The 16,703-nt window shown below is 36.7% G+C and overlaps 1 protein-coding gene across 1 annotated transcript in view; it reads right to left on the reverse strand.

The window, feature by feature from the left end:
* Positions 1-16,703, reverse strand: part of LOC115216670 (uncharacterized protein YMR196W) — a 75,046-nt gene that overhangs the window by 21,666 nt on the left and 36,677 nt on the right. Inside the window, exons 9-15 of the mRNA XM_036501725.1 lie at positions 16,471-16,600; positions 13,983-14,119; positions 12,703-12,819; positions 8,226-8,368; positions 6,225-6,348; positions 4,859-5,018; positions 2,508-2,707 (exon numbers count right to left, since the gene is read on the reverse strand). Of these exons, the coding sequence (XP_036357618.1) occupies positions 2,508-2,707; positions 4,859-5,018; positions 6,225-6,348; positions 8,226-8,368; positions 12,703-12,819; positions 13,983-14,119; positions 16,471-16,600 (1,011 nt within the window). The remainder of the gene's footprint in view (positions 1-2,507; positions 2,708-4,858; positions 5,019-6,224; positions 6,349-8,225; positions 8,369-12,702; positions 12,820-13,982; positions 14,120-16,470; positions 16,601-16,703) is intronic.

Genomic DNA, 16,703 nt, shown 5'->3' on the forward strand with positions numbered 1-16,703 from the left:
TCATCTATCTTGCACACCACATCTGATGTTTCTTAAATCCAACTTTTCTCTCAAGGTGCTTACATCCAGCATAACATACTGGCTTCATTCCTTGCAAGCTTATGCATGTCCTCAGCAGTCACAACCCATGTTTCACTGCGATGTAGCATGGCTGTTTGTACACATATGTCATACAGTCTACATTTTATTCTGAGCGAGAGGCCTTTTGTCACCAGCAGAGGTAGGAGATCTCTGAACTTTGCCCAGGCTATTCTTATTCTCACAGCTACATTTTTAGAGCATTCACCCCTGCTACAGACTTGGTCACCTAGGTAACGGAAGCTATCAACTACTAGTTTTTCACCCTGGAATGTGGCAGAAGCTGTTCTCTGCACATTTTCATTGTTTATAGTACCTAAGCATTTGTCGCATACAAAAACTATCTTCCTTTGATATTGCTGCACCTCTTATGTGTCCATAGCTTACACTAGGTACATATTATGGTGTTTCTACCAATGCCTTTTCTAAAGATCGAGCAGGGCAATTTACTTGAAGGGATTTGTGATTTGTTTGCCTTCCTACTTATTAAGACTTTGATTTTAGCTAAGTTGACTCCAAAGCCCTTTGATTCTAATTCTTGCTTCCACGCCTGCAACTTTTCCTCTAGTTCTGACAGTGACTCAGCAATTAAAGCAAGGTCATCAGCATAGAGGAGCTCCCGAGAGCATCCTGTCTTGAATTCTTCTGTTATTGCCAGGAGGACTATGATGAATAAAAAGGGGGTTGAGGACTGATCCTTGGTGGACCCCTACACCTACCAGAAATTCTTACTGACAGCATCCCTGTACATGGCTTGTACAGCTCTCATTTACCATTCCTCTATCCCTAGTTTCCACATTGACCACCAGATAAGGGATCAGGGGACCCTGTCAAAGGCTTTCTCCATGTCAACAAAAGCCAGGTACAAAGGTTTATCTTTGGCTAGGTATTTTTCCTGCAGCTGTCTTACCAGAAATATAGCATCAGTGGTGCTTTTCCCTTGTACGAACCCAAATTGCATCTCGTCTAAACTGACTCTCTCCCTAATTACCTGATTCAACAACTTGATACTTCTGTAATTATTTGTATCTAAAGTGTCACCTTTACCTTTGTAGCAGTTGACTATCATGTTGCTACACCAGTCATTGGGTATGACTCCTTCGTGTATCACCTGGTTAACTATGCGGGTGACTAGCTATAGCCGACACTGCCAGATATTTTGAGCATCTCTGCAGTAATTTCTGATGGGCTGGGGGCTTTCCCTGTCGTCATACTTTTAATTGCTTTATCTACCAAGGTACTGTCAACTCGGATAACTGGTCCCTCTGTTGGGTCGACATTTGGCAGACTCTCCAAACCTCTCTCTTTGTATCCTCATTTGGCGTAAGTGAACCATCATCCATGCGAACACATTTCTCTCCTACATCACAATTCTCTCTCACACACTGTCTTGCAACACGAAATACCTCAAGTCTTTGGTCTTCACGGCGCAGAACATTGGCAAAGTTTTTCTTATCTGCTTCCCCTCTGGTTAAATAAACCTGTCTCCTAGCTTCCCTTCAAGCAATCTGATACAATTCCCTGCTTCCATCATTCTTCCAGTCCTTCCAAGCCTGTTTCTTTTCCTTAATGGCCCTGTCAACAACATTGTTCCACCACCACATTAACTTGGGTCAAGAGGGGACTTTGCACCATCTGTAGATCTGGTCAGTGGCCCTCAGCAGGTTGTCCCATAAAAACTTCCAGTTGTCTTCCACATCATGTGATGCTATATTCCCCCTCTATTTCATCAAAAGCTTCGAGTAATACGTCTCTAAATCTGTCCATTCGCAGGATCTTTAAGCTTCCAGACCCTTCTTCTCCATGCTGGTTGTCTTCTGGGCATCCACTTAGCCCTGATCCTGAAGTTGCTAACTACTAGTCTATGTTGTGGGGTACATTTTTCGCCTGGGAAGGTTTTGGCATTTATAAGCAGCGATCTTTCCTTTTTCCTGGCAAGGATGTAGTCAATTTGGCTAGTGTGCCTACCAGATCGGTAGGTGACTGGCAGGTTTCCTGAAGTTAGTATTGCAAACCATAAGATCATTTGTATCACAGAACTCCAGCAGCCTGGTTCTCTCCATATTGTGGGAACCAAAACCATAACCTCCATGTATGCCATAGGAGCCCCCTGCATGTTGTCCAACATGTCCATTGAAGTCACCAGCCACAAAGAGAAGGTCCTTGTCAATCGTCAATGAGGTAGTCTGCAAGAGGGTGTCATAAGATCGGTCTTTCTGTCCATCAGGTTTTCTGGGAAGAGTGGAATACAGTTTATCACAGGTCTGCTCTATCAGAAATGACCTGGGGATAAACAATAACAACTTAATGTTGGTATTAATAGTATCGTTTGTTAATTTAGTATATGTATAATGATAAGATTAATAGTAATATCTGTTATAGTAATACCATTTGTAACATTAGATAACAAAGATAATAATAATTTGTACCTTGCTACTGCTGCAAGAAGCATCACTCAGGACAACAAAAAGCTCAGGATAATTCATCCTTATTGATGAAAGATCAATAACAGTTGTAGCAAGCAAAGGAACAAGGCCTACTAGTGATCGTATGCAGAGTGGAATGATTGTGTCAGATTCTTGTGAAAGCAGCATATCATAGAAGAATTTATCGTCCTCATGCCAAAATCCTGGAAAAGTGAGAAAGTATTACAACTACAACAGACAGAGTAGTCTTAATGCTTCAAATACAAAACACTAATATGGCATGATTAAAAAATAACCAGTTCATATCCATACTGTACTGCAAATGGTTGGTGATAGGAAGGGCATTAAGCTGTAAAAATCATGCACCCTCCTCATACACACACACACACACACAATCACAGTATATACAACAACAAAAACTGGAACACCACTGCTTTCAGAAGGAGCCTCTAAATCAGGGTTCTTTAATCTTTGTATGATTCCAGACTCCCAAAGGATTGTTATTCACTGTGGCTCATGACATCCCTTCTTTAGACTTTCAAAAAAAAAATCATCCTCATTACCATCAGTCCTATCAGTTGCCAGTACTTGAAAGTATGGGTAACAAAATACTGTCTCATCACAACACCACTGTTAACCAACATTAGCACCAATGTTTCTGCAGAGAACCTCAACAACATAAAGCCAGAACAAATAATATCTTTATTCACTGCTCTAAAAATTTCATTACTCCACAGCTCTTTGTCTGAAGCTCGAACAATTCTGCCAGCTCAACACTCTAATTGAATTATGTGACAAAACTATATATTATCACTCACTGGACATCACTATTGCAAATTTCAAATCACTAGGATTCATAAGGACTGTCTGTTAGTAAACCCATAATCTGAGCAATTATTGATACAGATAATATACATATCACCAGCTGTTTAGATTCAGGATTATCAATGAACAAATATATATTAGTGACAGGGACAGTATTAAATCAGGAGGTAATACTTATCAGCACTTAAATGTGGATGTTCTGTTAGAGAATAAACTATATTGCAGTAGTTACCAGGACGGAAACTCTCCTATTGGCTGTTTGACTCGTTTATATCATTAGTGAGGAAATAAATCCCCACTACCTCCAACACTGAGACCACTAGATCATGTGATTTCAACCTTGTTTGGTCTTGACTGCTAGAGGCAACAGCAATTCATATCCCCACCACTGATATATATATTGACAGTGCCAGAACAGGAACTGGTGTCATGATTAGCCGGTTAGCTTGTAAAAAAAAATATATTAGCAACAGAGGCATTATTAATACCAAGAGGTAATATCTATCCCCACTTAAAAGTAGATGTTCTATTAGACAAGATCAAACAAAGTCAAAATCATGTGATCTGGTGGTAGTGGAGATTTATCTTCCCACTAGCTATATAAACAAGAAGCCAGTATGAGAGTTTCTGTCATGGCAACTATCGCAGTATAATTTGTTCTAATAGAACATCCATGTTTAAGTGGGAACAAATATTACTAATGAACAATCCTGACGAAAGTCTACTTTCCCTGCTAGCTTAAAACTTCCAGCAGAAATGTCAATAAGTGGTTTTTAAAAATGAAATGAAATGGTAAATTATTTTCTTAGTTTTGAAAATATGTTCTAAATAAAATAAAAATAAAATGCCCCCCCTCACTCACTCACCCTCTCTTTGTGTCTGACGGCCTCAAAAATGTCCCACAAGCTAATTATTATATGCAAACCTACATAATAAATATACAAATTTGACAAATTTAACTATTTCCCTGTAGATTGAAAAAAATGATGTGGCTGTGTGGTAAGTAGCTTCTTTACCAACCACATGGTTCCGGGTTCAGTCCCACTGCGTGGCACCTTGGGCAAGTGTCTTCTACTATAGCCTCGGGCCGACCAAAGCCTTGTGAGTGGATTTGGTAGACGGAAACTGAAAGAAGTCAATAGTATATATGTATTTATATATAAATGCGTGTGTGTGTTTGTCCCCCTAGCATTGCTTGACAACCGATGCTGGTGTGTTTATGTCGCCGTTACTTAGCGGTTCAGCAAAAGAGACCGATAGAATAAGTACTGGGCTTACAAAAGAATAAGTCCCGGGGTCGAGTTGCTCGATTAAAGGCGGTGCTCCAGCATGGCCACAGTCAAATGACTGAAACAAGTAAAAGAGAGAAAAAAAGAGAGAGAGTCTGTATCAATTTTTGAACAGTCAGAGGTGTCTACATCACTTGACCACTCCCTGACAAATAAGTAGCCAATTTGTTTATATGCACAAAAAATCTAGTGGCTTCAAAGAACTATAAGTATTCAACACTTTAAAGAAAATGAACTTACCAGCTTTGTTAGTAGATTGAGATCCATTTTCAGCTATAAGTAAAAAATGTCTAAAAAATTGTGTTGCTATATCTGCATAATCTGGGTCAGTTTTAATGAGCTCAATAGCCATTTCAAACATTTTCACACAAAAAAATGCCATCCATCCAGTGGCATCAGCCTATAGAAGAGATTAATCAAAATATTTGGTAAGCATCTCAGAAATAATAACTGAAATTATTGTTTTTTTTTAAAAAGTTATGTTGAAAGTTAATTTTCACCAAAAAATGTAACACAAAATACAACCTGAGAATAAGCATAAGTCTAAATAAATTTAAAAATAACTATTGCTAAAATTCCTTTCATTCACAAGGAGAGGTAATTGAAAGTATGACCAAAAAAATTTTCTTATGGTTAGGATACCAATTTAACTTAGGTAACACTCAAATGATTTGATGTCTATTCATTGTATCAATACCTTGTGAATGGAATTTGGTAAAAACAAACAGTGCAGGAGTTCATTGTATCTATATGTACACATATGTGTGTATGTATACCTGTGTATGCAAGTATGTGTGTATATAGATGTGCATAATGTGCTTGTGCTTACAGTTACAGTCGTTAAAACAAAACTGATCAAAATCAAAACCAGTACCAGACTGAAATAATTACTGGGATTAATATGATAGACAGAAAAAAACCCCCAAAACAAAAGAACTTAGCTATAGCCCAACAACTGAAATCAGCGATGGATAAAATGAACAGAAACATGTATAATTAAATACTATGCAATAACACAACAAAACAACTGCAGTAGATTTGAAGTCAAGAATGATAAGCTGACTGCTTAGATCTTCATTTTACTTCTGTTTATAATAAGTAAAGCTTATATTATGTAGGAAATGAGTAAATTATTCAAATTCACAAGAAAGTTATTTAAATTTTGAGGCACAATTAACATGCTCAAACTTATTTAGCAGTTAAGGTTATATTCTATCTAATGGAGCACACTTGTATATCATGACTCATACACTGTTCACTTTTCTGACATTTGTACATAATTCTACATACTATACATGCACCCTTGATAAGTTGAAGTGCACCTGAGCACTATATACAATAATTTCATTATAGTAGTAGTAGTAGTAGTGGTGATGATGGTGGTGGTGGTGGTGGTGGTGAAACAGAAAAGAAGAGAGTATTGGTTTCAAAACCAGTTAGTGGCAATAAAATGGACAAATTCATCGAAAATAGAAATTTCTCAATTATGAGTGAAGTTTACTACAAATAAAAACTCAAGTTTTGATTTTCAAAACAAGATTTATTTAGAATTATATAACAAAAATATCTAGAATAGAAACAAGGTGTATTCATTTACAAAACTTACCTGAGCAAGGATATATCCAGGTGGTGATCCAGTGGAACGGTTGAATATCGAAATATTGTCCATACCTAAGAAACCTCCAGAATATAGATGACCAGGGCCAGAAATTTTATTTGTGTTTGTCCACCTAGCAATAGAGCATGGAAGAAAATTTCACAATATTTTGTTTTTTTATTTCTCATAATAATTATTAATAAAGAGGGTGGTAAAGTAATGAAATAGCAAGTAGCAAGTAATATCCAGGCTTGTCTCTCTGAGTTCAACCTATTATTGTTGATTTTATTTTTTATCTTTCTATTAGTCTATAATTACAATTTGATTCACATCTAGAATACATTATAGAAATTAACTCCAATGCTTGACTGGTACTTTATTGTATCATCCTGGAAAGGATAAAGATGATCATGGTAGGATTTGAACTCAGGACATAAAAAGCTGTAATCAAATACTGTAGGTATTCTGTCTGATACTCTAATGAAGTCAAATCACTATCTCTAGTTTCAATCAGCTATAGACCTCTAAAATTATGCTAATATAAAAAAATCATTGTTTAGAAATGACACATTAAATAACAGCCAAGAGATTTTGTGCTATGTTAGTATCCAACTTATGACTGTAAAATAAGTTCAAACATTAAGATTACAACCTGTAATGTAGCTCAAAACTGTAATGTAGCTCAAAAGAAGGCTCTCAACTCCATATGATCTTCAGGAAATTTTACTCTTAGTTCATGATGAAGTATTTCAAAAAGAACACAAAAACCCTCCAGTTGTAAAAAAACAATTGCTCCAGCAGTCTGTCTAAATTTGTGTAAGTCACTCCAACGTAGCAGAAAATAATAAATGCTGAATATAAGACAGTGGTTGTTAAATAACCGTAGATTGCCTAGGAGAGTCCTAACCGCTGTCATAATTTAAGAGATAGCAGAGGATACAAGAAATGTCATAGTTTACATCAGACTGCATCTAATGCAGAGCACGCAAACCATAGATACCATTATAATCATTTTCAACGATTATTTCATGTTCATTTTTACATGACAGCTTGAGTTGGATGTTTTTTTTTTCTTAAAGAGCATTTTATGCCCAGATACTTGTCCTGTTGCCAACCCTTTCAGTTGCATATTAAGACATGCATCGATATAATGTACATAGTTCAAAACCAAGGTACACAGTGTAATAAAGATCATGATAATAAAGCATTATGATAATAATTTTTGTGAATGATTAGTTGGTTTTACAATTTTGTGGTCAAACATATTGACTCCTGGTTTCAGTCAAAGAAGCTGATTCAGTCCATCTTATAATTATGTACAATGGATAGTTAAAACACATAAGCAGCAAGGTAAACAGTAAAATTAAAATATATTTTCTTGGCTTAAAATATTGAGTTTAAGTGTTCCTGTGGGCTTGATCTATGATATAATGTTCAAATGAAAGCTCTCCCTATGACTTAGCAAGATATCACCAACAAAACTTACTTCCAGTTATTCTAACTCAGACTTTCTTCCCTATTCCTCTAAATTCATCTTCAGTCTTGACCATTCTCAACACTCCTCCAACCAGCATTTATTTGACTACCTTTCAGCCCGTGACAGAATTATCATTTATTTTATTCTCTTTACCTCTTATCTTTTTTCTTGTTTTAGTCATTAGACTGTGGCCATACTGGGGCATCATCTTGAAGAGTTTTAGTCAAACTAATTGACCCCAGTATTTTTTTAAAGTCTTGAACTTATTCTATCATTCTCTTTTACCAAACAACTAAGTAATGGGGATGTAAGTTATGGTTATCAAGTGGTGATGAGGGACAAACACAAGCATAAAAACAAAAAACTAGGAAGAACAAAGGACATTGTTTACAAGTTGATGATCAAATGCTCTCTTTAATTTTTGTTTTAAAGTAATAAACTGCTAGAGTTTACTTACACCATATTCACTACATTATAAAGAAAAAAGAATTAGTATTTAATGTACAGAATTAGTGACAAAGTTGTAAACTTACCAGTTGTAATTCAATAATAATCGGTGAAAACATTTCTTTAGAAAGCTCACATCATATGAACCACTATTATGATAAACAGAGAGACACGCCCAACAATGTACAGGGGGGTTTGTATCACTGAAGTCAAATTCACAACCAGGAAGCTGCAGAAAAAAGTGAACAACTATGTTACAAATAGTAAATTAAAGAATGTTTCTTCTAGTATGTGTGCATGCACACATACATACATACATACATACATATGTATGTACATGTATGTGCATATATGTTTGCTCATTTGTTCTCTTTCTCTCTTTAATTTAGAATAAATTTTTACTGGCCACTAACTTTGGTAGTAAGGTTGTGAAAGAACGCATCATGTTTTAACCATCATCCTTTAAATTTTAAGAAGGTCTTGTAGATTTTTATAATTCTAGATATTGCGATCATTTGTAGCATATGAATTAAGGATTTGCGTTCTCTTCTCAAGACCCACAGTTCAGCCATACTTTGCTACAGATGAGTTAGTATGCATTCTATTGCTGCAATAACAATAAGTATGAAGCTGAAAGTGTATCTTGGGTACAGGATCTGCAAACCCCTTATCCATAAATGTCCTCTTTCACCTGTATTTTTCAACCACATGTAAGCATGCATGAATGTACACATGCAAAAATGTATTTATGCCTATCAGGGATACAACTTTTAAATTTTTTTCCTCAAAAACATTTTCCTGTATCATATTTAGATGAGCTTTTATGCATAAGTAACTGAAGTGAACTCAATTTTGAGCTATCTTAAAAAAAGTTCACTCATGAATCCATGTTTGTATTCTTATGCAACACTTGTTTGACTATGGGCAAGGCTGCATAGCGCTCTTGGCTTTCAATAAATTCTTAGCATTTATAAAACTTCAGTGGTGATAAGACTGTATTGCTAAGTCATCATGCTTAACCATGAAGCAAATAATTAAGTTCTTCTTTCACTTTCACCCTTGTTGTTTCAGTTTCAGTGTGAGTTCTGCATGACTGCTAGCAGGATGTCATTCAAGAAAAGCTTCGAAGTTGTTCAGAAGAACAAGGAGAAATAGAAGAGAAATTTGGTGCAGTTCCAGTCCCATTCACCTAGAGGTTGTGTGTTAGAAGAAGCCTCACTGGCCAGCAGAAACCAAATGCCACCCAAAGAGCAGATTGTTGGTCAGTACCAGTTTCTTGGAAAATCAATTAAAGGCAGAAAGAAGAGAGTAGCAGAATTATCAAGAGAGGTAACACAACTGTAGAGAGATAAACTGAATTTTCCAATCATTTCTGAGCAAGCAATATAGTCCAAGCTAAAAAATGTGCTTCATTTGTATGACAAACGGGCCAAGAAAGGAAAGTTCGAGCCATTAGAAGAACTGTTCAATATCACCAAAATTCATGGTGAATGGCTCAATGCTGATGACAAAAAGCTGTACCAAAGTGAGCTATTTCTTTATAATGTAGTGTGCAAGCAAGCACACTATCCACCCTTCCAAGAGAAGATGCTCTGATGCTAAAGCCTCCCATTCTTTATCAAACCGAACAGCCCTGGATACTGACAGTGACTTTGAAGAACAAGAGTTTGAAGAGTACAATCATGGTGAAGGTGACAGAGTTGATCAACATGATAGCGATAGTGATGGCACTTATTCCTCCACAAGAAGGCACAATAAATCTGCAATTGGTATGAGACTTGTAACTGGAACAAATGTCTCTACCAACAAAGCTGTGAGAATCTGCAAACAGTTGATTAAGGAGGGCATTGATATCCCAGCTCCTAGTCAGCAAGGCATTTATAATGCACTCTTCAAGAAAGCTGGTGAAATGAAGAAACACTTGATTGATATGCAATACAATCAGAAATAGAGCCTGCACTTCAATGGTAAACATATTGACGGAAATGAATGTCAAGCGGTTGTCATCAAAAATGAAACAAGTGAAATCAAGCTGGCTACTCTGAAGCTCTGTGATGGCAAGGCTGAGACCATTGCAGAAGGACTGAAAAGCATCTTGGATGAATTTCACTTGTGGGGCACAATCTCAGTAATTATCGCTGATACACCAAGTGTGAATACAGGAATACAGGATGAAAGATTTGGGTAGTGGTTAGACTGCAAAGAATGTTCTTGAGCAAAAGCTATGACAAGTCACAATTCATGAGCTGCCAACACCGTATCTTGTACAGAATCTTGCATGTTGTTATGGATGAAGAGCTAGCAGGCACAAAAAATTCACCCAACATCGAATATTTTTTTGTCAAAGAACTCATGACAAGTTATGAAGAATTCCAAGGCTCCTTCCAGAATGGAGCTCATGTCATTGAAGATCAAGTTGGCTGGAGAGATGATATGAAGTTTCTGTTCCCTTAACCCATGCCTTCAGGTTCTTCCATGAAAATGGAGATCTACCTTTCATCAAGTTTCAGAAAATTCCAAACATTAGTAATGTCAAATGGAATTCGCAAGCAATCTTAGCCCTTCTTGCATTTTTCCTCATGCCACATGTGAGAGAAAGATTGTAGATGGTCTGGCGGTTCATCTCATGTGACTGGGCAGACCACTAGTTCAGTAACCAAATATATAGAGCTGAAGATTATGCAGGGCTATCACAAGCCTTACTACCCTATAAGACTGTTTTGAAATTCTTGACAAATCACAGGAAACAAGAGCCATCAAAAATAAACATCAGCAGAAACAGTCAATGCTGTGAGTGAGTAATTAAGGTCATTCAAGAACTACATGCCACATGCAAGAACAAAGCAAACCTGCCATTGCATTTCATTCTCTCTAATGACTTGCTGCAACTTGACTATTGACTAATTTGATTTTATATAACTTACCTTCTTTTTATAGTTCTGGAATGCAGAATACAGTTCTTTTAATAGTTATGGATTAAACGATTTGGATATTTTAAACATTTTTTGTTTATTATTCAACCAGGGTTCTAGTTTTTGGAAATCTACCCAAATGCAACCGAGTATAGAAATTTCAAAGTTAGTCATGAGTGAACTTTTTTTATCAAATACAAAAAAAAACATTGATTTTCATTGCTTTCTAGCAAAAGCTCATCAGAATATGATACAAGACTATGGAGTTGCAAAAAAGTTGTATCCCTATTGTATATATGTATGTACATATTTATGTATGTTTATTGGTTTGTTTATTTATTTATTTATCACAAGAGTGTAGTTCAGTTTAGCTTTCTTCAGGTTTTCTAAAAATAAAAACAAGAGTAGGGAAGGAGCTTCTGAGGTCTGCATGTCTACAATGAAAGGAGATTGTGTAGTGCAGGACCTGAGAGGTGAGACACAGTAGGAATGATGAGTGGAGGGGCTCATGTCCAGTGCAGTAGGTCATATTTAGTTCAATAGTTTAGAGGAGCAGAAGTGCTGTTATAGCTTCAGAAGAGGCAGAATGAAAAGGAAAAGCACATCTATTGGTTAGCAGTTGTTGCATGTTGGTACACATGTTTGTGTGTGTGTGTGTGTGTGTGTGTGTGTGTGTGTTGTGTGTGTGTGTGTGTGTGTGTGTGAGTGAGAGAGAGAGAGAGAGAGAGTTGTAATTATACTATCTAAAATATATGAACACTTTAATGATCACTTTCATTTGAATGATTATTTTCTTATGCTGGTATAGATTGGAGGAGACTGAAATAAATCATGCTACCACATCTTGCATGAGCTGCTGACCTACTGAGATCTAGTATTTTGATATCTGTTTTCATCCTTCCTCCTATAACTTCACTATCTCACTCTGTCTGTCTGTCACTCTCACTTTTTTACACTATGGATACCTTCCACGTGTACCTTTCTTTTATTTTTTATTTGTTTCAGTCATTGGACTGCCTTGAATGATTTAGTCAAACTAAAGAAATATTTCTTACAAAAAGATGAATGTGGGGATTTGTTTTTTAGACCCAACTCAATTTTGATTGCACATGTAACATTAGGAAGGGCATCCAACTGTTGAAACCATGGCACAACAGACAACTGGAGTCTGGACAGCTCCCTGCTAGCCAGTTCCATGTCAAACATCCAACCCATGCCAGCATGGAAAGCGGACATTAAATGATGATGATGATATACGTAGATTGATATCAAAGTATTTTTCCCATGTCTTAAACTCACACAATACATTTCCAATGTAGTTCTCTTTCTGTTTTCATCTTCAGTAGTTTGTTTAATTAACTTATCCACTCAAATTCCACATATCTGCCTTTCACAAAGAGTGTTCTTCTCAAGAGTCTTGCCCAAATACCTTTTCCTTCTTCTAGATATTTACTATTTCAATGCTTGCTTCACTCTTCTCTTTTACTAAATTTTCAAATGGGAGCACTTTACATGTTTGTTGTAGAAAAATAGAACCCAAAACTAAACAAAAACACAATTACTTAAAAAAACTCAATCATGTAGATTTTGCTTTGGAAATTTTTTTAATTGTTTTAAAATAATTAACAAAAGAGAAAATGAATAATCTTACCTGACCATTTGGATGTAGATATTTATCAGATAACAGTAAAAGAAGTTGCTTCTTGGAGAAATCAGGGTCAAGGAAACTGTATGGAATCATATGAAATGCCAAATCCCAAGCAGCATACTGGAACAGCAGGTAAAAAATATAAGAGATAAGGAACTTATGATTGACATATTGCTAAAAGAAAACATTGAAAAATAAGAATCCACAAGAGTTATTGTATATGAAATATAGATATATTGATTAATAACTGAGGTTTGATGATAAGCTATTGAAAATTCTATCAAGTTGCATGGAATGTGGAAAGATTTGAACTTAACATTATAAGCTAACAAAACATTTGTCAATTATGCAGTACCTTAGTTTCTTACTTGTGGGTAGTAGATGCTATGATGCCTATTCATAACAAGGAAGACTAATTTTACTGAGTTAAATTTCACTAACAAATACAATGTATGAAGGTCAGCTGAAAAGTTCATAGGTTGACCAAGTTATTCTCATGGAATGTGACCAAATGGGGTTTATTTTTCAACTTAGTCTCTTTTGCAGCCCACACACTTCTTCCATTGGTGTTGCAGTGCTTGGATCCTGTTGGTGAAGAAGCTTTCATCCTGTTGCTCAAGAAAGTCAACAGCAGATATAACATCATCATCACTGAGACACTGGTTCTCAGCCAAGTAGTTTTTCATGTTGGGGAACAGATAGTAGTCACACAAGGCTAAATAAGGATAATAGGGGCAGTGATGAGCCAGTTCAATGCCACGGTCATGCACAGCAGCCATTGAAACACAAGACTTGTGTACTGGAGCATTGTCATGATAAGCCATGGCTGTTGTTGTGGACTGCTGCTTGTGTCTGTTTGCCGTCTGTGTACTGTGTCATCTCATGCTCTCTCTGCTATATCCCAAAGCTGTCTGTTTGGTAGTCACAATGTGTCAATTTTATACTGATTAGGGGAGGGGGGGCTCAAAAAGATGAGTGCTAAAAGTAGAAATTATCGCTGGAGACTATTTTACATGAAGTGGTGATCGATCAGATTTTGTTGATCACATGGGTAATATTCTTTCCATGCGAAGTTGTGATTGGTCAGTTTTCGTTGATCATGAGGGTAATGTTCAAGTGAATCACAACATGGGTGATTGCTGCATATTCCTGCTGCACATCCATTGCATTTTAAATTCAATTAGCTGTAACTCTAAAATATCATTTAGACACAAATTAGCTCCCAATTTATAATCAATTTTAATGAACATTTTGAATGGAAAGGAAATAATTATTAGACAAACCCAAGGGAACTCCCATTTGTCAGGCATAGAAATAATATCACAGTTTTGGAGGTGAGATATCCAGTGCTGATTTCTCGAAGCATCAGTCCAGTTATTACAACCACTTGCACAAAACAGACTTTCTGGGGACATTCTTTCTAAAATACAAATAGAACATCACAATGAAAATCAATCAATAAAGTTAATATATCAAGCCAAAGAAAGCATTTTATAGTTTTAAATTATTAACAAAAATATGTTCAAGAAACAGACAAACAATTCAAAACTATTTGTATTATTCATTCATACATATACATATATTCAAAAACACACACAACACATCCACCTCTACTACCCCTAAACATCCAGCCATTTCTCACTCTTCATATTGTATATAAGACAATCCACCCAATTCTTACTTCTTTGAACTGTGTCTTGGGAACACTGTCTCTATTTATGTTTTCCTTTCAATCACTGATCATCATGTCCCAAGTGAATATTAACCATATTAATTTTACTCAAGTAACACTGTCTTACTATCTTTTAGTCAAGGATCCATGGAAGTTGCAAGTATTATCCTTCATCCTCAAACTATATCATAGGTTTCAAATTTTGGCACAAGGCCAGCAATTTTGGGAAGTAGACAAGTCAACTATATTGATCCCAGTGTTCAACTGTTACTTATTTTATTCCTCCTGAAAAGATGTAAGGTAAAGTTGACCTCAGCAGAATTTGAACTCAAGACATAATGATGGATGAAATGCTACTAAGCATTTTACCTGGATTGCTAACAATTCTGTCAGCTTGCCACCTTATCAAACAATATTATAAATTATGAAACATATACACAGATGAATACATTAGTGTGTGTGTGTGTGAGAGAGTGAATTTGATTTTTAGTGACAACCCTAGATATGTTTCAATCTAACTAAACCTCATCAGCAAAACATAGTCTAGCCACGACCACTTTATCGTAAAATGATTAGAGAGATTATAGAATTTTTGAGAATGAACTGAATGGTGTTATACATTTAAATGCACTCACAAGGCTTTGGTCGGCCTGAGGCTATAATAGAAGATACTTGCCCAAGGTACCATGCAGTGGGACTGAACCTGGACCCATGTGGTTGGGAAGCAAGCTTCTAACCACACAGCCATGTTATTTTTTACTTATTTCAGTCATTAGACTGCAGCCATGCTGGGGCACCACCTTGAATCTTTAGTCAAATTAATTGACCCCAGTACTTATTTTTTTTTAAGACTGGTACTTATTCTATCAATCTCTTAACCACACCAAGAGTGTAGTGGGGGCATTTTATGTGCTACCGGCACGAGGGCCAGTCAGGCGGTTCTGGCAATGACCACACTCACAGTCAAAAGGTGTTTTACATGCTACCTGCGCAGGAGCCAGTCTGGCGGCACTGGCAACAACCATGCTTGAATGTTGTTTTCACGTGCCAACAACACATGTGCTGGTTAGGCAACGCTGGCTATGATCATGCTTGAATGGTGCCTTTCACATGTCACCAAACAGGAGTCATTGCCTCAGTAAGGCCCAATGTTCAAAGGTCGTGCTTCACCACCTCATCCCAGGTCTTCCTGGGTCTACCTCTTCCACAGGTTCCCTCAACTGCTAGGGTGGTACACTTTTCCTCTAGTTCTGATAGTGACTCAGCAATTAGAGCATGGTCATCAGCATAGAGGAGCTCCAAGGGGCATCCTGTCTTGAATTCCTCTGTTATTGCCTGGAGCACTATAAGAGGAGGCTGAGGACTGATCCTTGGTGGACCCCTACCTCAACTCAGAATTCTTCAGTGTACTCATTGCTAACCCTCACCTTACTGACAGTATCCCTGTACATGGCTTGCACAGCTCTCACTAACCATTCAGCTATCCCTAGTTTCCTCATTGACCACCAGATAAGGGATTAGGGGACCCTGTCAAAGGCTTTCTCCATGTCAATGAAAGCCAGGTATAGAGGTTTATCTTTGGCTAGGTATTTCTCCTGCAGCTGTCTTACCAGCAATAATGCATCAGTGGTGCTTTTCCTTTGTACGAACCCAAACTGCATCTCATCTAAACTGACTCTCTCCCTAATTAGTTGGGCTATGACCCTCTCTGTGACCTTCATTATCTAATCCAACAACTTGATATCTCTGTAATTATTTGTATCTGGAGCATTAAAAATACATACACACACACACACATACATTACATACATACACACACACACACACAAATACACACATATATACACATACACACAATGAGTTTCTTTCAGTTTCCGTCTACCAAATCCACTCACATGGCTTTGGTTGGCCCAAGGCAGTAGTAGAAGATACTTCCCCAGGGTACTATGCAGTGGGACTGAACCCATAACCATGTGGTTGGGAAGGAAGCTTCTTACCACACAGCCACCCTGTTTTCAATTATCAATGAGTCCTGAGGTTTCATTTTCCAAAGAATAAAAATCCTTACAAGCAGATATATCAGAGACATTTTTTTTTACCTGAACGTATAATAGTTGATTCTATCCATTTACGAACATCATAACAATAAAACTGTTTGGACCAGAGGAGACCAGAGTATGCTTGACAGGCAATATTTCTTTCTTCTTCAGTCCAAGAGGGACTTAATATCTAACAAAAGATAAATACAGTTCCTTTAAAATTTTAAAATTAATTTTGTAGACACAACATGAATAAATCATATTATATGATTTCAATAAAAATACAAAAAAAC

Source organism: Octopus sinensis, linkage group LG1, assembly GCF_006345805.1.
Source record: "Octopus sinensis linkage group LG1, ASM634580v1, whole genome shotgun sequence".
Classification (NCBI taxonomy): Eukaryota; Metazoa; Mollusca; class Cephalopoda; order Octopoda; family Octopodidae; genus Octopus; species Octopus sinensis.